Here is a 24282-nt window from a genome sequence, read left to right as displayed (position 1 = left end):
GGGATGGAAAACCACGGGCCATTCTTACATTCCAGTGTGCTGTTCCAATAGCGGATTCCTGCGATTTTATCCTCTTTTTTTCCGAGTCCCGCCTTTTACTTCTCATATTCCTTTCAACCCCTTGGATTTTTTCATGTTTCACACTATGGTCCTTTCAAGTCATTTTCTGTTTCTCCCTCCCTTTTCCCAATGTGTAGAATTTTGGCCAGGGGTGTCAAATTGCCCCATCTTCGATAGGGATCCCTATAACGTCAATTTTTAAAATTTTCGTTTTTAAAAATAAATAAAGCCTTACATTTTTCATAGTCAGATTTATATTTTTGTATGTCGGGAACTGTAATATGCAAATATGCAATTCAGCAATTGAAACTAAACAACAATACTCCAACAAGGAATAAACACATTACACATGTAAAATTAAATATTTAAAGTGAAGAAAGGATTGAAACAACCTGATCGGAAAACCCTTATTTTGGTTGATTCGCTTGGTCTGCTGCGCTCCTACAAAATGCTAGAATCTACGTGGACCAGTAATACTCTGGCAGCGCTTGCGCTTCGAGTTCGTGGGCGACTGGAAGTCTGGAACTCCTCCTGGACGAAGAAGACGAAGACTAATTGAACTCCTGCCAATTGCGGACGAAGAAGACGAAGACGAAGACGAATTGAACTGCCAAAGAAGACGAACTGATGAGTTGGGAATGGTACATAACACTGGGAAATAGAATTGATCAATTAATTAGGTGACTTAGGTCTTAAATTTTAATTAACGTTATGGTAAAAATTAAATATTGGACCCTCTAAAAATTGAAACCATGTGCTCTTGCCCATCTTGCACAGCCCAAAATATGGCCCTAGATCCCTAGATCCCTCGATCCCCGTTCCGACAAGGACGTGGATGGAGAAAATTTTCGGAGACGGGGGCAGAGAATGTATGTAATTCTCCGTCGGGGACGGGAATACCCCTTCACCTAATAATTATTATAATGTATAGACATGATCATGGTAGGAAGCCAAGCACCCTATTTATAGTGAAACCACTCACATCTCGCATCGTCCACGTGTACGCTCCTTGATCTGCTCCACCTACAGCTTCTAAGTGTCTCACGTCTCAGACTACCAACACCACCCCCACCTCAAGCGACACTAGCCCTACACCCCACGCCGCGCCATACTCGAAGAGGGGGCACAAGGAGCCACGCGGCAAGGGTGTTGGCCACGCCACGGCCGGCCGAAGACGATGCCCCCGACGGGGGGGGTCGCGACACCCAGCGGCAACCCTGTCGCGATGCCCAGCCCCAGGACGGGGCGCGACCATTGCGTGGGGCCGCGCTGGCCACGCCACCCCCAGTAAACTCTCCTCAGTCGGCAACACCCCTCCAGTCTGGCCTGCCTTGCACCTCTTGACCTCCTACAACCTCTTGCCCTGGACCATCAAACGCAACCCAGCAATGCAAATCCAATAAACTTTTAGCCCATAACCAATATCCACATCAGGTTTGATATCATTGTAAACATAAAATTCAAAACATTTTGCCAAAATGTCCAACAATTTCATGTAGTCATCACCTCTTTGATGTGATGTGAAATGCCAAAAATGTAAGCACCCAAATTGGTAATTTCTTAAAAATCAGGGTGGAAGTTGTAACTAATGTATAATATGTGGGTATGGGTGAAATATGTTAGCCTGCAGGTTAGGTGTGGTTTTGATCGGGTACGAACAAAACCGGGCCAAAGTTACATGCATATTATTATTTTTATTATTATTCCCATTGTATCATCTGGTCATCAACCCCCATGCTTTAACGTTTACTAAGTTTTAACGTAAAATTTTTGTTAGGATTTGGTGGATTGTAAAATATTGTTTTTCCGGAAAACATGTTGGATTATGTGTTTTTTCCATAAAAACTTCCTACATTTATGTAGGATTTATTTCGTAAAAAACGTATTATTACAACAATCTATTTTCTTCTTAAATGTGCTTTATACTATTTCTATTTTTTATATTAAAAAAAAATTGGTAAATTTACAGTGTCCTCCGTCCATTTAAGCTGGCCCAAGAGGAATATCACTTGTAGAAAATGAGTCTGGGTTCTCTCAAAATTCCTCCCTACAAATCTTGAGCTACCCCATTGGGTTATTTTTTATATTAAATAGATCTTATATAAGACTGTAAAAAGTGTTATTATCACATCAAAGATTGAACAATAAAGGATAAATAATTTAAGAGAGAAAAATATAAAATTGAAAATTAATTACTTTGTATTTATTACAAACTAAGAAAAATATAGTGTGCGCATTACTCTAACAACACGTCTTAATTAAAAAAAAAAAAAAGTGATTTCATTTTTTTAAAAGTTTTTCTATCATTGCTTGCAACGGTCTAGCAACAAGTTAAAAAAAAAAAAAATTAAAGCCCCCAAAAGGGGTGACTAAGTGCATGGAATATGATTATTGTACTTGTAAGTCACGTCTTACTATTGCAATTTACTTCTCTTGTATAGTTTACATGCTATATATTTACCTCTTATATGTGATTTACATACTATTACACAAAAATAAGATTTATCAGTGCACATTTTATGATAATGATTGTGAGTTTCGCTCTGTAACCCAAAACAAATTGAAGTAAAAATGAAAGGAGAAATGACCAAATAGATCCTTCACCTTTCAGTGAAAAAGCAATTATTAGGCCCTCCAATTTTAAAATGTCCATATTATACACTTAAGTTCTATAAAATTATGCAATTAAGCCTAATTTACAGACAACCAATAGGTTACTGGTAAAAATATAAAAAATATTTATTTATTTTAATGTTTGGCTATCACAAGCAAATGTCAAAGCCTCATTCCGATATGGCAGGAGGCAGAATGTCGTCGCCTTCTGTTAGATCGGAAGAGGCAACGTCCTACCTCCTTCCGGATCGGAAGGAGATAGACATTGCTTGCTTCCAATTTGAAAGGATGCAACTTTGCCTTTTAGAACAGAAGCAGGCAAAAAGTGGTCGCCTCCTTCCAGATTGGAAGGATGCGACTTTGCCTCCTTATAGAATGGAAGGAAGCAAAAACGTCATCATCGAATGTCACCTTTTGTAGAAAAAGTTCACGGGGGCTGTGAGAGTGTCAATGTTGGCGGCGACAGTTGGTAATGGCAACGACAGTTGGTAATGGCGACGGTGACATGTCAATTGTAATCAAAAAAATTTAGGGAATACATCAGGCTAATAGGTTGAATTGCAATAATTTGACGAATTAAAATGTTCAATTGGAACTTTTTATGTATTGAAGGTCTAATTACCAAATTAAAAATGTTTTAAACGCTTATTTGACCTTTATCCCACAAAGAAATAGTAAATAAAATATGATATAGTTATTACATGTTGAGGGTATAGTGGGAAAGATAGTGATGATTTTTTTTTTCATTGGAGGGATCATTGTGTGTAATTACATGATGATAATTAAGTAAATGTTAACTTTAGTGACGCATTTGTCTTACGACAAAGATTATTGTGTGAAAAAAGGAAAATATTTGCTTTTAACTTTTAATAAACAAATTAAAATTGTCCGTGCGAGTGGAAGGGGGTAAGAGTCAATATTGAAACAATTGGGCTTTTGAAATTTACTTGTGATTCTTAACTAGATAGGATGCCATTCATCCTTTCTTTCATTAGTGGAATTCCCAATTTGTCCACTATTACTAGTAGTGAAAATAGAATCAAGTTTAATTTCTAATGAAATAAATCGTTCTTTAACTTTAGAATATAAGAGTTCTTAGCTTATTACTTATAATTTCATATGTTTAATTTGGTGGTATTTTCACTATTTGTGCATTATTATAAAAATTGTCACATTTGAATTTTGTCGAATGACTTGTAAGTGATTGTAGTGTATTTGTGGGGGGGGGGGGGGGGGGGGTGGGAGTATACCATGTGATTGGACATATTTGCCAATAAATTTTGGTCACTCACAAGCTATGTAGCAAATTTTAATAAAATTTCAGTGATTTTCTTACCGAAATGACTAAAAGAGGGAAAAAACATAACTTGTTCATCTACCATGATAATTTTTAACCGTACATACCAATAGTGAGAATATAGCATGAAACTCAAAATACCATATTGACCCCTGAAAATAATAAGTATTTACATGACAAATAATTAAATCATATGATAATTAAGTGAACGATATAACTTGTAAAAATATGTCAAGCACGTCATATATAGTTCACTCATCAAATACAACGATAGTTATAGTTATCATGTTTCAAGTATTATTAAGTCTCAATAATACTTGAAATTACTGTCATATCTCAACTTTAATTATTTAAAATAGGGAAAATGGCATCTTTAGTCCCTGAGTTATAGGGGTAGTGTAGACTCAGTCCCTGAGTTATGGCCGTATGCGAGTTTAGTCCCTCAGTTATTCGCGAAGTGGCGAGTTTAGTCCCTAGCCATTAAATTTGACGAAAAAATTAAAAAATAATCAAAATTTGAGGGATAAAATAGGAAATTCACATTTTATTCTTCTTCTTATATCAAAACCACTTTTACAATATTATTTTTCACTTCTTAGCCTAATTATTTTCAAGATTCTTCAATTTTAAAAGCATTTTAATAACTTTCAAATGACTTGTTAGGAACCTGACTCTCGTATAACACACTTAAAACTTAGCACAAATAAAGAAATACATGATCATTGTATTTAGGTGTATGAAACACACTATCCTAACAAGTTTTTATTTTTTTAAAAATTATTGAAATGCTTTTAAAAATGAAAAATCTTGTTTTCAAAAAAAAATGAAAAATCTTGAAAATAATTAGGCTAAGAATGTAAAAGTGATTTTGATATAAGAAGAATAATAAAATGTAAATTTCCTATTTTATCCCTCAAATTTTGATTTTTTTTTAATTTTTTCGTCAAATTTAATGGTCAGGGACTAAACTCGCCACTTCGCGAATAACTGAGGGACTAAACTCGCATACGGCAATAACTCAGGGACTGAGTCTACACTACCCCTATAACTCAGGGACTAAAGATGCCATTTTCCCTTTAAAATACTTTCAACATTTCTCTCTCTCTATAACACACAATTACACACAACCCATATTGTTATATTGTTCCATGGAAAGAAATAAGAATGTCCGATGTTAAGATATATAGCCTTATGTGGTCAAGCATGCCAAAAAAGGAGATTAGGTTAATCAATGCATGCATTATTATGCATATTTTCACTTCTTTTGAAAGTTTCATTTCGAAATGATTTGACAATATATGCCCCACTTATCATATTCCTTTTAACTCAAATAATCAAAAAAATATTTATAAATGACTTGACTACATATCATACATTATATTGGAATTTTGTTCGTTTCATGATCTTTTATTACACTTTATAAATACTACTTTGCTAGGGAAGTAGGGAGTAATATAATTATTTGAAACTACATTAATTATTAAATACACTTAAAACAACTATTTTAATTAGACAATATTAAAAATCTATTGAGTAGCTAGCTTTTCTCATGCATTTTTATCTTTCTCTAAACGATCAGCAAATCGGCTGCTCATACAGTAGCGAAGCAGCCTGTTTCTAAGTCTGATTGTGCGGAGTGGTGTCATAACCCTCCCCTCCCCCTTTCTATGTAATGTGTTGTCTTCGGACTTATGCTAATCTATGATCTTTTTTTTTTCTAAAAAAACATTATTTTAATTAGAAAAATAGTATGTTTACTTCCATTATATTTTCTACTTTCAGAGACATAAAATCTTGATAGTAGACACTTACATTAGAACCACATGAAAAAATCAGTTTTTTCGAACTTTACCTTGACAAACTGAGCTGTCCATGTAGGTAGAACTCTTATTATTATTATTATTATTAGTAAAACATGGAGTGGTTGTAACGCTGGTGCGTGCTTTGGCAATAAAGTACGGCGGTCGGCGGCGGTCGGCGCAGCCATGCAACCGGTAGAAAACCTCAACGGTTAACATACATTCCGCCTGTCAGAACTCTGTTGGGTCCCACTTCAGCTGCCCTCCAGTTACGTTACGTACAAGGATAACAATACACTCGCATCGCCTCAATTCCATCATATCGCTAATGTATATTTTGTTTTACTTTGTTACAACGTACATATGCCATTAATTCGCTTAAAACCCCCCGAGAATTGTCAAAAGTGTATAACTCAACGGAGTACAAGAGGAAATTTCAATAGCGCATTATAAATTATTTAGTGACTAATAATAAAATATTAAAAAATTTATATTTTTGTCAATCAAATTTAACTTTTGTTGTAAAGATAATGGTGGGGTAATAATAGCAATTTAGAAAATAAATGTCTATAGGTAACACGTGTATAGATTTGATAATTTTAAATTATGATAATTCCTTGTTTGGTTAGGTTAATTTGTAGGATTTATAGTTGCTAATGTTTATTAGCGCTTTCGGTATTGTTTATATTCGAGATTTACATGATTTTTTTTTGTTTTAGAGAATAAATGTCCATACGTGTATGTGTAAGTTAAATAGTTTTAAATTATGAAAATCTCTTGGTTGGTAAGTTTTCAAATTGCTCAAACCAACAAATTATTACGATTGATATTTGTTAACATTGTCGGTGTTGAGATTTATGTGATTTTTTGTTTTAGAGAATAAATATACATTATGCTTATATTATATCGTACATTAAAAAAGATCAAATAAGTCCATGAACTTTACTCAATAAGTCAATTAGGTTATTAAACTTTCAAAACTTGCAATTAAGCTATTAAAAAGTTATTTTAAATCATTGAGGTCCAGAAACCGATTAGTGACCCATAATTACATGTCACTAAGATTTCGGTGAACCTCCGACTAGAGAAGGCGACCAGCCGACACCGATAACTGTTTGGCCAGAGGTTTGCGGGAACCCTAGTGATCTATAATTATATAGGTCACCCAATAAATTTCAGGGCCTCAATGTTCTAAAATATTCCGTAAAATGTTCAAGGGCTTAATTACAACCTTTACTAATTAACTTTTTGAATAAAAATTGCGGGCATATTTGACTCTTTTTCCTCCACGATACTCCGTATAATTTAAGCAAAAGAATGGGATGGTTTTGCATAGTACTATAGTAGCCCATATGAATTATGAAGTGAATGAGATGGAAAGTGCAACTTGATTAGCTGGAAGTGGTATCCTTGAACGCTGCGAACCCAACATACAATGTATCAGTATTCAGCAGCCTCTAGTTGATTTTTATTAGATATTTAGATTAGATTGCAGTACATAGTACGCTCGAATGTTGTCCAACCGTCGATGCATGGACAGTTGGACACAAGCAACCTAACCGCTGCCACGTGACACAGTCCAACATCACGTGGATACATTGCACCCGCTGTGTGGATCAGTGCATTCCCTATTGCCCGGCCTCGTGCCCAGGCCGAGGTTCATCTTAATTGACTACTGCAACATTTATAGCATCATTTTCTTTTTAATTTTATTTTTGAATGTTAGAAAGAAATTTGTATCACTAAATAAGAGTGCGTATTATGTAAATTTTGTAAATCTTATACAATAATCGTAATATTTATGTACAAAATCATGCTATAATCACCGTAACTTTTAATAATATTCATTATATTTTCTACTTTTTAAATTTTAATTGTAAAAATACCACCCTTTTTTTATCTTTACATACTCTTGGTGGAAAGTACACATTATTTTTCTTTTAATTTTTGTCTAATGTTATCCTATAACATACGTTTTTTTTTTTAAATAATTATGTTTTAATATTTAAGGGAATCTCTTTCAAAGCATTGTTTAAACCATCCAACACCTCCCACTTAAAATAATAATCCCTACATTCCATTTTATCATTTTTAGTATTTGGTTGACTAGTTCGATTAACAAGACTTAAGTTATTTTTTACTTTTTTTTTTCATAATATTAAATTTAGTATTAGTATATAAAATTTATATATTTAAAAACTACATTAAAAGTACTATTAAACACAAAAAAAATAAATTTAAATATAATTAAAATACTCAAGAAAATAAGCAATGACAAAATAATATATTTGACACATGAATAGTAAAAATGACAAGTAAAATGAGTACTACATATTAATTAGGAAAGATGATCAAACAATCTAAATCAAACTAAAAATGTAATTGGAAATAGCAAGTTGTTATTGATTTTAACTTGTTTGATGAGTCAAATAGTATAAAAGAAGAAGACCACGATAGATGACCGTATGGTTGTTCTATCATATAATCAAGGGTTTATTAGCCAAGTAGTTTAAAGAATGGAACAATAATCTACTGCCGATTGGCAACTCCAACTAATCAGCCTCCCAAGCATGGGAGGTTTTGGCCTGACAATACAACATCCAGGGTGCATGGGTACATCCCCAATCTACAAACACTACAAGCTTGCCTCCCCCACCCCCCACCCCAAGAGACTAAACAGAAGAATAATTGAATTTTAACATACACTGCAAAATTAAAAGATGAAAACCACACTGTCAAGCACTCTGGATTTTTGGTTCTGTGCTACACATTCAGATATCCACATCAAGTTCCTAATCTCCTGCTCCCTCAGCCTCACGTATGCGAAAAATATGCCGTAGTGGAACTGCATTTGCAAGAAAGGATCAAATGTATCCAATTTTATTTGATTATTAGTAATTTCGTTTTATATTTTGGGTGGAGGTGACTGAAACATGCATGTCAATGTCACAAACATAAGATTCTAAATCTTACTCTTAATAGTTCCAGGCAAATCAGCACTTTCAGAAAAGTTACAGAGAAGAATATACCTGCTGCTCAAATGCCAAGCAAAGACGTTTGGCTTCTTCCTCGTAAAAAGCCTTGTCAAGCATCTGGCTCTCGCCATAGGATAATTTGGCAAATATGGACTGATAAGGAGGGTACTTTTCCATGACAGCACGAATCTACAACACCATGCAGGCATGAAAGGGAAAATTCATTCGACAGTTAGTGTGAACTATAAAGAAAAATGGATAAAACCTGTCAGGAAACCAACCGCTCAGCTGATACCAGAAACAATTAATTCATTCCTGGTTTGCTTGCAAGGCAAAATGCAATGATAAAAGTAGTAATTTTCTTTTATTACTTTTCCTCTTAAAATGTAAACCTTGCTATCATATGCTCTATGCTTCTGGTAATACAGGGTATTTCAATAAAGAAATACTATTAGGGATGAGAAAGTGGGAGAAATTGTGTAGCATCTATGAATCATGATGAATGTTTGGAAATGAGGAATAACATAGAAAGAACCAGTATTATATTGAATTTCAAAAAGGACCTACACGAGTGGTCTATTCTATAGTAATGGAAAGAATGATAATAAACTTCATTGCCTTAGTAATAATAATAATAATAACAACAACAACAACAACAATAGTATGATCATGTACCTGATCTATATCTTCACACACAGCAAGTTCCTCATGACCATAAGGATAACTGTTACATGAATGACAGGGTCAAGAAGAAAGTGTGTTGGAGGGATATGAAAATTTATTATTTATAGTTTATACCATGAACTGACGAAATGCACTTACAGTAAACCAAAATTAGAATACAACTTCTTGCGGTCTTCCCGAGTCAGTTCAGTACCAATGCTGTAAAAACCATATAAGACAGCATGAAAAAATGCCATTGCACAAAATGGAGGATATGATCTAGCATAATAATAAGTTAATACTAATAAGATCAAGACAAAGTAATAACTAATGGCATGCCTGTTTATGGTGATGTTGACTGCTCTTCTGTCAGCCTCAAAAGCAAGCAAGCCAGACATGACCTCTGCAGTAGCACCACCCAGTTTCTATTCAAAAGCTTTACATTAGACAATGTACAAAAGGGTATCTGTCTAAAAATATAAAACAATGAATTTGCTAGAAATTTCAAATCACCAAGCAAAATATGTAGAAATCCTCAAGGTATGCCTTATAGAGAGTATTCCTCATAATCTCAATATTCATGTCATCCAAGTCCTGCAGGGCATCAATAGTGGAGTCAAAAAAAAAAAAATATGTACGAGTGTATGCACTAACTGATCACTTCATCTATTTGCCAAAAACAATTGTCTAAATCCTTCATAACTGAAAAACTCTGCCCTTGTGAAGAACCAAAAAGTTCCACAACATTCAGGTGGGATGTCACAAGCAAAACTGTCAGGATTACAAAAAACTTAAACAAAGCTTAACATTAGAAGGGTGAGGCAAATGATACCTCTGAAGTAATGCACTCAGAGAAGTATGGAGCAAGAGGTGTGTCAACAAGCACTAGCCTGTAAAGGTCCCTCATATTTTGTGCAACTGCTAGGGAAGCAATGCTGTAGAAATATCTAAGTGTCAAGATATTGCTGGGGAATTGGTTTATTAGCACTTATAGGCCTTATGAACACTACCTGTCAAACATGCCCAAAGGATGGCATTTCTCCAGCAATTCCTGAACATCCCTCTCGTGCAATGTTCCAGTGACAATTAGGACAACATTGTCAATCATGTGGCCATACCTGAATTACAAGAAATAATATTGACAAGGTGAGATTTTGCCTTTAATAGGAGGCCGCTCTACAACTGAGGTCCTAATATTGGAACCTTTATAATTTATATTGCATGCACACACTCCTATGTTAAAATGGAGCATAAGATCTATGGTATGTCTGTGTTAAGTAGCCAAATCAATCCTTAGAGTAAAGTCAAATGCCAAACAATTGTATGCAGAGATGAATTATTTTACATGCAGATATACTATACTGCAACAATTGCCACCAAGGGAGGGCCGAATATTACATATTCCCTGCAATAGTACAAGTATATAGGTATTGACCTTCTTGATTTGAGCCGGTCAGCTATGGACAACCTAGGCTGATTTACCACCTTGTGACCCTTCGGATAGTAACCTCGACATCCAAAAACAATGTGATGCATTGGAAAGATAGAATTGAAGAGAAGGTCAATTTAAAGATTTACATACCTGATGTACTCTAAAAAGGTTGACAAGGGCTCTGTAGCTTGACATAGCATGTGGTTATATTCCTCCACAAGTTTAAGAGTGCATTTCTCCACAATTGTAGTTGTGTGTAGAGGAGATGGTTCTGTGAATTTAGAAAGGAGACAAAACCATTGATCAAACAATAGAGCCCAAAAATCTAAACTGACATTGACTACCAGCAAAATGAAATGATTAAAAAAAAAAGTGAACCGCAGCGAAATGAAACGTCACAAGCATTCTATTGCTTTGTCGCACAAAAGCCATGAACAGAAACCCGTAGCCTTTCCTGTTAGTGTATCTAAACCTATTCCTCGACGCATCTATCAAGTAAATTCTTCCCTCCTATTGTCCTGAGCGTGATTCAACTCAATTCTGAAGTTAACATAATAAATCATTACTACAATCCAAGCATGCTAAAACTACGAACATGAACATGAGATCAACCTCAAAAGCGTCAAATCTTATTACTGAGAGTTTTATATTCGAATCCTTGATTGAAACTCTGGAGCATTCATGATAATGCAATTGGAGCAGGGGAAAATGTGACTGACCGTTTTGGAGATAAGGGCCGTACTCGGTGGCAGAGAGGTGCATCTTAATGTCGTCGAGAGTTTCGCACTGGCAGAGGTTGTTGTAATCGGCGGCGGTGAGCAGACCGGCCCTGTGTCCCCTCGCAATCGCCTCCAAGTATCCGCCATGGATGTTGAAGGTGAGCGCCTCGAAACCGTACATTTTGCCGGCGATAGAGAGATTTCGTTAGGGATCTTAAACAAATCCGGAAAACTGAAGGATATAACAAACCTTCGAGAAACTGTGCTAAGGTGTCCGGTGTGGTGTAGAGTGTAGTAACGCAAACTACAGAGACGAAGATCGATCTCAGGTTTCGCGCTCTGTTGACGAACTGTTATCCTCCATTGGCGAAGCTGCGACTCTAGGTGTGGGCCCTTGGGGTGTTTCCAGTTTCCACGTATATTTTTTAATAACGGTAGTGAAAACTGAAAACCATATGTCCATATAAATACTACTTCAATGTAAAATTCACATTAGAAATACTTTACCACTACTCCTTTTGTGGCTATTTTTGGAATATTTAGTAAATATATGTTAGTTTTAGTTGATTGGATTAGCTTGTATAAACATGTTTAATAAATTAGTTATTAGTTTTTTTTTTAAATTAGTTTTAGTTAATTAAATATAAAATGACTTTCTCAAAAAACCTAATATAAACTATCAAAAAACAATTATAAACTATTGAACCGATCAACTGAGGATAATGTTGTAGACTTTCTCTTAAACAAAATAACTACCACACAAACTTACCAACATAGGACAATACTAAAGACACAACACTAGTTTGAGAGAGCATTTAATTTACATTTAAACAAGATTTTCTAGATGCAATAACGACAATCATTTAAACAAACAAACAAACAACAACAAAGCCATTTCTACCTGCCTCTTAAATACTACAAACAGCTGACTTTTCTCTGATTTTCCTAAATACAAATATATAGATTTGCCGCATGCTTGAAATTCATCTCTCGTTCATCATCATATGTATCTGTCTGTACGTTTTGGTACAACAAATGGCCAATTTAGCGTTACATTCTAACAATTGATCAGCCACCTTTGTCCTTCATCGAAGCTAATATGCCATGACTGTCTTCCAGAATTGTTGTGCTCTCTGGACTTTGATGATTCCTCTTGCCAAGAAAATAACAATGATGCAAATTGCTGATGTAACTACACAGAAAGCAATCAAAACTGTCATGATAGAACGATTATATTTTAATCCCCCAATATTTCAGCTTCCTGTTCCCTGTCTGATTCATCAGTGTCACTGAATGATATGGGACACCAGAATTTTGATTGGTCTACTGGACCTGAATTAAACAAGACAGGAGAAGTGGCATTGTTGAAGTTCATGAAGTGCATAACACCATATTGTTGATCGCTGAAGGTTGTAACAATCCTACAGCCATCAACAGCCATTCCTGAAAAGCCACAGCCAGGGTGTGGATCATCTCCAGAACAACAAATCAGGGAATTCGTTTGTTGACCAGTTTCTGTCTCCCAAATATTTATACGAAGATCCTCCTGGCCACCAGTCACGATTTTGTATGCATCCATACCTAAGAGATTAACGCGGCCTCTATGTCCACTTAGCTCAGCTACTATTTCCCCTGTCTGCGTGTCAACGCATTTACTAATATCCCAAAGCATTGCCCTGCCAAAATATTAAGATCTGCATAAGAGTAATACATAGTGCCACAGTAATATATATATATATATCCCATTTTCTTCCTGAATTTAAATCATAGTTTTGATACTAGGTTGCATGATTAGCAGCCATCCTATGACACAGTAGGATGTTTTCCCCTACTCTAGTAGTAGAAAGAATTTTCCTGACAGATGGATCTCTTACCTGGACGTCAGGCCGGTACAGATTAAGGATTTCAGAGGCACCATTTGGAAAGAATGTATATCTTCTTCATGTTTCAATGTCAATACTTTATTCATTGTTATTAAATCAATTCCAACCACAGATGATCCAGCTGCAACATAGACCAAAGATTCATGGCATTTCATGGCGACAGGTGTACCAGGAAGAGTTGTCATTCCCACACAACAAGAAGAACGAGCTGCAGATGATGTAGTGGTGTCCCAAACCATTACCTAGATAAGATTAAAACAGTATCAAGAGATATACTAGCAAACCATAAACAAGTCCCTTCTATCAGTGTGAGACAATTTGAAGTTGGCTAGTGATAATAATAAAAGATTCATCTTGTAACAGATATACTAGTTTTCAAGTTGGCTAGTGAAACAATTTGAAGACAAACACTGGTAAATATTCGATTAACTGCACATGAAAGCTGAAAGATTTGTTTTACACCAGATAATACAAAATTAATTTTTTGACAGGTGATAATTATAAAAGATTTATCTCCCAATAACATCTTGTTTAGAGTTAAATTACTTTCTTACAAATTTTCTATGGAAGGGAAAATACATTAAGGGAATGATTCCTGTATAACAATATAAATACCTTGGAATTCTTTGATACACTCACTAAAAGGGAGGTTCTGTGCCTGAAAGAGAAGAGGTAGAAAAACAGAAGAAACCAAACAAACAATTAGTCAAATAATTATCAAGACATGTTATGCATGTTCTCTTAACATTTCCCCCCACTACAATTCTATCTCCCTATCAGAAGCATATCAGTTTCAAGTTGTTTACTATCACGAGAATTTTGAAATGAATCTTAATCTGGTTTTGCTGGGGCAAGTTGGAATGATGATTAGACCAAATCACATTATATTAGATAAACAGAAGACAGCTCATTATTATTGTGTAAGATAACTTGATGACCATTTTATTTCCCTTGAAAAGAAAAAATAGTTCCCATCCACCATCTGAATACGATGAAATCTATACCAAATGCAAAGCTACAAAGCAATAATACCTGGCCACTGCCATAAGAACAACAGGCTTTTCATGGCCATACAGTGTTGCTTTTAAAGCATGTTGGCCACGCTGTCCACCAGATTCAAGAGACCATAGTCGGACAGTACCATCTTCACCTCCACTAGCCATTAATTTTCCAGAACACCCATCCAACAGTCCATCTGAAAGTGCGGAAACTGGACCATTATGACCTCTCAAACACCGTACGCAACGACCCTATGATCATTGGCAACAGCAAAGTTCAGTAAGCATGTAACTGACTTCATATTGCACTAAATCATTGAATTCTTAGAAACCAAATTTTAGAAATAAAACATACAACTTATGGTATGACCGTTGCACAACAAAACCTATAACAAGATGTAGTAAAGAAGAACAAGGTATATAGACTAAGGAACCCCCATAAAAACACTTGCAACTTTAGACAAAAAATAAAATAAAATAAGCCTCACAAGCATTTCTGGGCCAGCTGTCCAAGTACTCTGGCTAAAGGAAAAGCAAACTTCAAATAGATACCATAAGATAAATTCACATTTTCTTGGTAACTTATGCATAGTACCTTCCACCATATCCGAATTGAATGATCAAAACTTGAGGTTACCACCAAATTATCGTTCTTTTGATCCTGACTTCGGTGAAAAGGTGTTTCATCAATGGGATACAATCTATAAAAAAGGAGGGAAATGATAATTAGACAATACTATGTCATGTAGAAAACTCTTAACTTCACACATCACAACACTGTAAATAAAAGAACTGAATAAGGGTGGGGTGGGATGGGATGGTGAGGGGGCAGGAGACACATGCAAACAGATCAACAACTTAGGCTACTCATTTGATGTCTGATTCTATTCCAAAATATAATGTAGCCCAAGCATAATGCAAATCAAAGTATTATTCCACTCCTCTTACCTCACACAGGAAATTCTAGCAGTGTGACCCCTAAGTTCAACACGAGGGTCTCGTCCATTTAGATATTCATCAATCATCAAAACAGTAAGCAAAGCGCCCTGAGTACAAATATCAAACCAAAATCAGATTGTATTAACTTGATATGTGCAAAAAGAGGGTAATACTTAATCTGAGATTATCGTTACAACCAAAGGCAAGCAAAAGAAAGTAACCGAATTGTAGCAAAAGCACATTGATCCCAAATTCCATATAGTTAGCAATAGAAGTTGCACATTGTATGCATGTTCTAGTTATCTGGGATGAAAGCAAGGAATAGTACCTGTGAGTAGATAATATTATTCTTGTCAAATAACAAATTATCAATCGATTTTGCCTCAGTATTGAACTCTGCAACAAAGGGGTCACTGAACTTGAACTGCTGCACTTCAGCAAGTCTACTTAAATAAGCTTCTCTGGCACCCAGTGTATGAGGGAAGCTGGTAGGTATCACCGATGGCCACCGCTTTCTAACACATCCAAAACAAAATAAACTGATTTATTTCCGAACAAAGGAACTAATCGATCACTAGCAGTCACTACTCACTGGTTATGCAGTTCTGTGCCGTGTTACTAAAATTACGAATTGAATGATGCTAATCGACTTAGCTAGGGTTTCGGAGAAGAACCTGAAGAATGAAAGCCATACAGAGTCGGAAAACGCTGCTGCTTGGAGGTGTTTAGAGGACAAGGCCATATTCAGAACGTCCTGAATCGAAAGGAAGCTCGCGCAGTTAACCAAAGCGTCGACATCGAGATCCGTTATGCTTGTGCCGCCGCCGTCTTGCGGCTGCGTCGACGGCGAAGCGCCGGCCATCTTTCAATTTCTCTGTATCGGAGAGAGCTCTAGAAGTCGGATAAACACCACCGTTCTGAAGGCGATTGGGGATTTTATTCTTGCGTTCACGAGAACTGAAACGGCTCCGCGACAGCTGTTCTCACTTGTCCGTTTCGCTTGAGACTGGCAATGATTCCCGCGAAAAAGGTTCCGCTCACGCGGATGTGATGAAGGATGAAGAAGACCGCACCGTCGGGTTCTGCCGGGTGGCATGTCCAGTGGCTTCTTCAACGTCGTCGTTTTGCAGTGGCACCAGAGATGCAGAGCACTTGTGTAAAATTTAATTTCCCAAAGCGTATGGGGCTAAATCATGAATTTTACATTTTATTTGGAACATTTTTTCTCAATTAATTCGGTAAATTATCATGTGAACGATAATAAAAACTATATTTTTAATATATTAAAAATATATTATTTGTGTACTGAATGTATTTTAAATAATGTATTATTTATGAATATAATATATATTTTTATATACAACTATTATGTTGACCATACTCCATACAATAATAATTGAATAAATTCATAATAAGTGTGTTTTCTCAACTAATTTACACAAAAATTAGATTCTTTATAAATATATGAATTAAGCATCCGTCGAAAATCTTAACTTAATCCTTAACTAGGAAATCGGCACATTTGTCATAGACCCTCCCTTAAGCCTAATAACTCATCAAAGAAGTTATCCTATACCCAAATCACAACTCCTACGTCAAGTTGTTAGTTTATTGCAAAGTATATTAAACTAAAATGAAGTCTTCAAAAATTAAACTAAAATTAAGCACACGTATCAAATTTACAACTTTTATTTTTTAAAGATTTATTACCTTGCCATGGGAGATCATGAACCGGCATGAGTTATCAAAAACGTAATAACAATAAATTGTATGACATTACCAACACCATTATAATTTCTCAATTTCCCTATTTGCAAATCACTTGAAGATACATATTTACTATCCGAAGCATAAGTGTAGTAAGGTAAACACTAAACAACAATACTTATTTCCAAATCCAAAATGGTTTCGTCATACAAAAGAAAATTGACAAGTAACAAAAAATATTAATAATTAATATCTGCAAAAAAAATAATCTGAATTGTGAGGGATTATCAGACAACCTAACGTGCAAAAATATTTAGCACGGCTTTCCGATCTTGCATGAAAGAGCACCAGAGAACCTCGTGATTCTTCCGACAGCAGAGCCAGGCATTTTTTCGACGAGGTCGAGTAGACCGTACTTTTGGGCGCCTGCCGGATCTCCCGACGGCAAGAAGAAAGCGCCGTTCATGAATAAATCTGAGTCCGAGACCCAGGTCCACCCCTTCCAGGAATCGTCAGGCCAGTCCCTGTGGGTGACCTCCTTGAAGTACAGACCGGGCGGGGCAATGTAGCGGTTGCCCTGGCTGATGATGGTGGCACCGGCGGAACCTCCCACAGCGTACATTTCCCAATATGTGTAGTCGTTGTTGACTATGTGAAACATCCCCCACCTGCACCGCGGCATCCTCTGCTCCAACCTTTTGCCGAAGTGGTTGAAGGCCACCGTTATTTGCATCACCTTGTCGATTGGGTCCCAGTTGTTGGCCCCAAAGAGTAACACCTGTTTCGATTACGCAAAGGCGATCATACGGTTGATTTGATAGTCATAAAGCAAGAATCAGCTAGCTTTGGGTTAGTGGCATTTCACCCCTAACCACAACTAGTTGGCTGATTTTTCAACATCAGTCTATCGAACATCCACTTAGTTAGTCATGGATAGATCACCCAAGTTCAGCCCCATAAGCACTAACAGTTGCCCTATGAAGGCTCACTTTCGTAGGGTTTTGATGGGCCATGTTTTTTTTTGTTTTTTTTTTTCGTTTTTTGTCCTCACCATATTACTTCTTACTTAGCTAGTTAGCTATATGTCACACATAAAAAGTTAATTTATTGTCATCATTTATTGGTGAAGTGGCTACTAGTTTTCTAGTAAAAAAGAAAAAGAAGGTTGGGTTGATTAACTACCTTAGAGTGAATTTATTGTCATCATTTATTGGTGAAGTGGCTGCTAGTTTTCTAGTAAAAAAGAAAAAGAAGGTTTGGTTGATTAACTACCTTAGAGTGATCGGTGAAGTGGCAGTTGGAGATGGTGACGGCGGTGGAGCCCTTGACGGCGTCTATAATTCCGTCTTCGCACTTGGACATGGAACAATGGTCGATCCAAACGTTAGAGGATCCAAAGACAGTAATGCCATCTCCTTCGTCGAAAGTTCTGAGACCCTTATGGGTAGTGGAGTCTCTGATTATGCCACCGGAGGTGGCTTTGATTTGCTTGATCTTCAAGTTCGCGATGATGACGTTCTTCACAAACTGCACCGTGATGCCCGAGCCGCCTGCGATTTTCACGTACGCGCCGCGCCCATCAATGGTCTTGTCGCCCGTCACTAGTAGCTCGTGCTGCAGCGTGATCGTCATGCTGGACCCGAATATGATCCACAGTGGCCCGTCCTGGATGACCGCATGCCTGAGGGTCCCATTCTTCGGCTCCTCCATGTTGTCATCTGACGAGTCCGTCACGACGTAGATCGGACCGTCCTTTCCTCCGGTGGTCCCGGCGCCGAATCCCAAGGCGCAATTCGCCATTTTCTTGCGGTCATTTGCCCAATTCTTGTCGCACCTCCAGCATCTATCAATGGGGTTAGACACCTTGCATGGCCCTTTGTACCTCCTCGCCCGCAAGTTCCTCCTTGTACCATTCACCAGCTCCAACTCATCAAAGTCATGATCCCCCATTGTTTCATTCTTCATACTACACAAAACACATCAAACCTTAATTACCATTCGAAAAAAACCAAACATTCAGTATCCTAACCAAATTTATCGACTGTTCATTTAATAATTACAAAGTTGCAAGCTAAGTTTGACTCCAATTCAAAAAACCTAGTGTATGTTGTAATGACAATAATGAAAAAAGTGTGAGTTCACTAACTCCATTATCACCTTAAATTAGGAATCCACTAACTCCATTATCATCTTAAATCGAGAATCCACTAACTCCATTATCTGTCATTAATCCTTATTTAGAAAGTGGTGCAAATAGTTAAAACTTAAAAGTATGAAATTTCTAGATTAGTGCATTAATGGAATGCAATTATATAAAGGCCTTCTAATCCTTCCTCAGTGCTAGACATTGAGTCTCATACACAATCTGAGAGAGAGAGTAGAGTAAAAATTGAGGGAAAATTAATTGAATACGCAGCTCAAACAACAGTCGTCAATATTTCAGTTCAAGTAATAATAAATAATGAACTATGGGCGGAGGTTAGATCCTATATATTTCATGTTATTACATTTCTATGATCATTAAAGAAAAACATTTAGCACTGAACAAGCAAGCAATTACCTATGGATCTCTGCAGTGAGATTACGGGTGATGTGTTCGGGATGTGAGGTGTAGGCTTTCATGACATGCTCCATAGCTTCCGCCTTGCGGTTCACCCAGTATGTGTCGGAGCTATATATATCGCCAATTTCGGCCCCCGCCATGGCGGGGGTGACAGCCACGAATGCACACAACAACACGAGAACGAGCGGCCAATTCATCTTGTTATACGTCTCCATATTTTTTTTAAAAATTTTTTTCCCGCTGTGAATGGGATCCACTTCGGCGGTGGCCTATTGATACTAGGCCTTCCCTGGCCGAAAACTGAAAAAATTACTTAGGCTCTCAGCATTTATTTAGTTTCAGTGACTCGTAAAAGCTTTTTCTTTCTCAATATCTGATTTTTTAAATTTCAGAAACATTTGGCTTCAACTATTTATATCATAAATCTGCAGCTAAATGCATGCAGAGCCATTTGTTGGTAAACTAATCATGTCCTCATGTTTAAAAATGTGGTTGCCTTAATTATATTGTGTTCTCTTTAGTTATTAATTGCTTTTTTGTCAATTAGTTTGATGTTATTATAGTCTAACAATTTTTAAAATAATAATATTAATGAAATAAAATAACATTTTATTTTATAGGTGATTAATAGTCCACTATGATTTATATTCAATCGACTGAGGCCTTTTCTAAATGTATTTTAAAATAATTAATTAAATATTAAAGTTTCAATATTGAATTATTGTTTGGTTATTTTTATTGAAAGTGATTTATTTGAAAATGTTGATAAAGAAAAGTATATGACATTCTCAAATCATAAAAATGCATTATAGACCATTGTAAAATAAAAATATTTATCAAATATTTATACTTATACTTTTATATATGTTAGTATAGATAATATTAAATTAGTATATTGACACCACTAAATTTGAACGTTGGATGACCCACCATTGTAATTATTATTATATAACTTTAGAAGCATTATACTTTGACTTGAATTTAATTAACATACCCAACTAACATAGTTTATATATTATATATAATCAACTTTTTGTTGATGTAAATGTTTTTGATTAAGCATATAATTATGATTAGTCAATGTTGGTTGGTCTATATTAATCATGAATGAGCATATTCGAGTTACAAATGATATGCCTAAAGGCTCTATAAGGCATAATCGGGGCATGTTTACTTTCGACTACCTCCCAAAGAATATCCTGGAAAGCTTTATCGAAGATTACTTGGGTGTCACTTAGACCCATGGGCTCACATACACTATGTAGTCGTTTATTTTGGGGTCCCCGGACCCCTTCCTTCCCTTACGATACACCTCCGGTCCAATCCCTACTATCATTTGTTTAATTGTCTTCAACGTAATACGAGTAGCAACGTAACCCAATATTTAATTTTATATAACAAAGAAGTATTTAATTAAAAAATGATAGTGTGAGCTAAGCTCGCTCAATTGATATGGACATAATCCACAGGTTGTCCAAAGGCATGGCCCATGTGCTATTGTGCTTGAACTAACTTGTCAAGATTTTGTATATGATGTGTCATGTTATTCTCCATCTATGAAATATGAGCTTGAACAAAATATTTACTAATTATAATTATAATATATAAATAACCAACACAAATACAATTGAACAAAATTATTAATGTATCGCAATAAATAAATCGTTTACAATATTTTGTACCTAGACAAACACATTTATATTATAAATATATATATAGATAGAATATAATTCAAACATCTAGAACATATCGAAGGAAATCGTTTCTTGATGAACAAAACTCCTCCCTCCCATTGTCTTATTGCCAAAGAAATGGGAGGCGTAATCCAATGTTCAGCCGGCGCAGCAACATTACTCATCAACATTAAGCCACGTGTACATTTAGTTCCAGTGTTGTCCCCAAAAGCATATCTATTCCTAGTCTCAACGCGAACAATCCACGGCCAACGTAGAGCCAGATCGCATTTGTTCAATTTCAACGGTCCAGATTCATGAGGAGAACACGTAGTCGCGCACCGTTCAAAATGGGGCTCCGAATTAGGGCTTTGCCGCATATAAATACACTTCATCCTCCTCTATCTCCCCGGAGCTCTCTCACACTAAAACCTCTCTCCGTCGCGTCTGTGTTTCCGATTTTCAGCTCTCGCGGCAGAAATGGGCAAGGGTCCAGGTCTCTACACCGACATCGGCAAAAAGGCCAGAGGTCAGTGCACAATTGGAGTATCGTTTGTGGTTTTACTTTCATTTCATTTTCATTTTTTGATTTTGAGCTCATTTTGATTTGTTTTTCTGGTTGAAATAGATCTTCTGTACAGGGATTACCAGACGGACCACAAGTTCACGATCACTACCTACTCTCCTACTGGTGTGGTGAGTTTTGCACTCTGTTTTGCTCGGATCTGTGCTAGGGTTTTGTTGCCTATTTGCCTGTATCGATGAGGATTGTTTTAGATTTTGATTTTAGGAGGCCTACGAACAAGGCTGTTTTTGTGTAGATTTTTAATTTGAGTTCTTATAAGTTGTGTTTATAAGATTGGTTCATTAGAGTATAGTAACATTGTTGAAGAAGATTATTGTTAGTTATTTTGCTTAACATCAATAACGAATCTGATGTTGCTGGCATGCAAAGTTTCATTGATTTTAACTTTGTTTACTTGGATAGTTGGATTTGTCCTGCTGTCAGCCTTTGCATTTCTGTTGCATAGCTGCAAATAAAACTATACTTCACATTACTATGCATGACAATTTCTATGTGATGTTTTGCATTTATCTAGGCAGTATGTTTTTTATGGTAATGTAGCTCTGTTTGGGTGTGTGTCTTAGACAGGAATGTTGTGTTTTTGGTAAGACTTGTTTATTCTCAATTATATTCATATCTTTATTGCAAACTGCTTCTGACAATTTTTTTTTCCAAATTCTGTTTACTTTAGGCTATTACCTCGACCGGAACAAAGAAAGGAGATCTGTTTTTTGGTGATGTCAACACTCAGTTGAAGAATAAGAACATCACCACTGATATTAAAGTGGACACCAACTCTAATGTGAGTGCCCTTATACAATCATTTTACATATTTTTCAAATCTATTAGCCTGCTTTTGCTTTTACTGTTTTATCAGTCCTTATTCTGCCTACTGTTTGTTCATATTCACCTACGAATGATGTTTCCCAATGCTGATGCTATCACAATTTGCCAATGTCAGAATTTTTTTTCTCTGCACAGTATTCCTTGCACATCCTGCTGAGACCTACCCTTCAATGGCATTTAATAATTGTTTCAAGACTGACCTGGCTGTTCTACTTCCTTTTAGAGTGTTTTGTTATTTATTTATTTATTATTCTGAAATACTACCCCATGTTTGTATCGTTGGCGGTGGATGGATATATTATTTGACTTTCACATATAGTTTTAGAACACATTTCCTAACTGTTTTATGCTTATTCTTTAGGTTTTTACCACCATCACTGTTGATGAAGCTGCTCCTGGCTTGAAAATCATTTCAAGCTTCAAAGTTCCTGATCAAAGATCTGGCAAGGTATCTTTCTGAATGGATTTCATTTTGTAAATGATAAATATAAAAAATGAGGCCATCATAAGATTGCTAGAGTTTCTTACTTGCTCTCATTTTCCAACAGGTTGAGCTTCAATATTTACATGACCATGCCGGGATAAGCACCAGTGTGGGGTTAACAGCAAACCCCATTGTCAACTTCTCTGGTGTGGTAGGAACTAATGCTCTTGCACTTGGAACTGATGTGTCCTTTGACACAAAGACTGGAGCCTTCACCAAATACAATGCTGGCTTGAGCTTCACAAATTCAGACCTGATTGCTGCGTTGACCCTGTGAGTGGTTTCTTCTATTTAGCAATTCACTGATGCACTTTGTAGTTTGGGATCTCTTTACTTTTCACGCTTCCTGCTTGTGTCTTGGAGTGAGATGTACCGTGCTTGTGTCTTGGAGTGAGATGTACCGTGTTGTTTTGAACGTCAGCAATTGCTTTTGCCATTACAGGAATGACAAAGGTGACTCTCTGAGTGCATCATACTACCACCATGTGAATCCATTGAGTAATACTGCTGTTGGTGCTGAGGTGACCCACAGTTTCTCATCCAATGTGAATACCATTACTGTTGGTACCCAGCACCAGTTGGATCCTTTGACAACCGTGAAGGCACGGGTGAACAACTACGGGAGGGCAAATGCTCTGATCCAGCACGAGTGGCGTCCCAAGTCCCTTATCACCCTATCAGGTGAGGTAGATGTCAAAGCTGTTGACAAGAGTGCAAAGTTTGGACTTGCCTTAGCTCTCAAGCCATGAATTTGGTTTGGAATAGTTAACCAAGAGGATCAATATACGGTTGCATGTTGAGAGATGTTCTTTGGCAGCAGTTCATGAGGTTGTTTTTTTGGTTTGTAAAAATAATTCTAGATGGTCGGATGAACCCTTGTTACTTTTCTTCTACTTCCTGAATCATCATTCTGAAACTGTTAATCATGGTACTGTACCAAAACAAAAAAAGCACCATTTAAGGCCGCTAATTTTGTCATTGCTCAATAAATCTGCATCACAGATTCACAGTGGTCTGCAGCTTTTAGACATCTTTCACTGTTTAAACATCGGATCCTGCTTTAACA

General features: G+C 36.4%; 4 protein-coding genes across 4 annotated transcripts; 1 reads left to right on the top strand and 3 right to left on the bottom strand.

The window, feature by feature from the left end:
* Nucleotides 1–8146: 8146 nt before the first annotated feature.
* Nucleotides 8147–11978, bottom strand: LOC116020642 (V-type proton ATPase subunit d2-like). Its single transcript, XM_031261118.1, has 10 exons — nt 11559–11978; nt 10990–11110; nt 10418–10525; nt 10240–10342; nt 9921–10001; nt 9747–9832; nt 9567–9626; nt 9420–9468; nt 8799–8933; nt 8147–8614 (listed from the first exon to the last, which is right to left on the bottom strand). The coding sequence occupies exons 1-10, from the start codon at nt 11737–11739 to the stop codon at nt 8483–8485; spliced, it is 1056 nt and encodes a 351-aa protein (XP_031116978.1). The 5' UTR covers nt 11740–11978; the 3' UTR covers nt 8147–8482.
* Nucleotides 11979–12248: 270 nt separating this feature from the next.
* LOC116020754 (probable E3 ubiquitin ligase complex SCF subunit sconB) lies at nt 12249–16492 on the bottom strand. The gene is made up of 8 exons (XM_031261273.1): nt 16053–16492; nt 15707–15893; nt 15388–15485; nt 15035–15140; nt 14474–14691; nt 14057–14099; nt 13433–13683; nt 12249–13234 (listed from the first exon to the last, which is right to left on the bottom strand). Exons 1-8 carry the CDS (start codon nt 16238–16240, stop codon nt 12796–12798), a joined length of 1530 nt encoding a protein of 509 aa, XP_031117133.1. The 5' UTR covers nt 16241–16492; the 3' UTR covers nt 12249–12795.
* Nucleotides 16493–17243: 751 nt separating this feature from the next.
* LOC116021138 (probable pectate lyase P56) lies at nt 17244–20008 on the bottom strand. The gene is made up of 3 exons (XM_031261748.1): nt 19646–20008; nt 18358–19051; nt 17244–17863 (listed from the first exon to the last, which is right to left on the bottom strand). Exons 1-3 carry the CDS (start codon nt 19861–19863, stop codon nt 17399–17401), a joined length of 1377 nt encoding a protein of 458 aa, XP_031117608.1. The 5' UTR covers nt 19864–20008; the 3' UTR covers nt 17244–17398.
* A 1691-nt stretch (nt 20009–21699) lies between these two features.
* Nucleotides 21700–24246, top strand: LOC116019699 (mitochondrial outer membrane protein porin of 34 kDa). The gene is made up of 6 exons (XM_031259994.1): nt 21700–21850; nt 21950–22017; nt 22578–22688; nt 23094–23180; nt 23281–23489; nt 23659–24246. Exons 1-6 carry the CDS (start codon nt 21802–21804, stop codon nt 23963–23965), a joined length of 831 nt encoding a protein of 276 aa, XP_031115854.1. The 5' UTR covers nt 21700–21801; the 3' UTR covers nt 23966–24246.
* Nucleotides 24247–24282: the final 36 nt, after the last annotated feature.

This window comes from Ipomoea triloba, chromosome 5, assembly GCF_003576645.1.
Source record: "Ipomoea triloba cultivar NCNSP0323 chromosome 5, ASM357664v1".
NCBI lineage: Eukaryota > Viridiplantae > Streptophyta > Magnoliopsida > Solanales > Convolvulaceae > Ipomoea > Ipomoea triloba.
This window is presented reverse-complemented; position numbering and strand designations above follow the sequence as displayed.

Excerpts from the sequence above, each read along its gene's own strand:
- LOC116020642 (XM_031261118.1), bottom strand. The coding sequence starts at position 11,739 with ATGTACGGTTTCGAGGCGCTCACCTTCAACATCCATGGCGGATACTTG. Across the intron at positions 10,343-10,417 it reads CCTTTGGGCATGTTTGACAG|CATTGCTTCCCTAGCAGTTG; the intron begins GTAGTGTTCATA and ends ATATTTCTACAG. Across the intron at positions 10,002-10,239 it reads CTGAGTGCATTACTTCAGAG|GACTTGGATGACATGAATAT; the intron begins GTATCATTTGCC and ends GATGCCCTGCAG.
- LOC116020754 (XM_031261273.1), bottom strand. The coding sequence starts at position 16,240 with ATGGCCGGCGCTTCGCCGTCGACGCAGCCGCAAGACGGCGGCGGCACA. Across the intron at positions 14,692-15,034 it reads CAATTCGGATATGGTGGAAG|GGTCGTTGCGTACGGTGTTT; the intron begins GTACTATGCATA and ends CAATGATCATAG. Across the intron at positions 13,684-14,056 it reads GTGTATCAAAGAATTCCAAG|GTAATGGTTTGGGACACCAC; the intron begins GTATTTATATTG and ends AATCTTATCTAG.
- LOC116021138 (XM_031261748.1), bottom strand. The coding sequence starts at position 19,863 with ATGGAGACGTATAACAAGATGAATTGGCCGCTCGTTCTCGTGTTGTTG. Across the intron at positions 19,052-19,645 it reads CTCACTGCAGAGATCCATAG|TATGAAGAATGAAACAATGG; the intron begins GTAATTGCTTGC and ends TGTTTTGTGTAG. Across the intron at positions 17,864-18,357 it reads ACTTCACCGATCACTCTAAG|GTGTTACTCTTTGGGGCCAA; the intron begins GTAGTTAATCAA and ends TAATCGAAACAG.
- LOC116019699 (XM_031259994.1), top strand. The coding sequence starts at position 21,802 with ATGGGCAAGGGTCCAGGTCTCTACACCGACATCGGCAAAAAGGCCAGA. Across the intron at positions 21,851-21,949 it reads CATCGGCAAAAAGGCCAGAG|ATCTTCTGTACAGGGATTAC; the intron begins GTCAGTGCACAA and ends TGGTTGAAATAG. Across the intron at positions 22,689-23,093 it reads AAGTGGACACCAACTCTAAT|GTTTTTACCACCATCACTGT; the intron begins GTGAGTGCCCTT and ends CTTATTCTTTAG.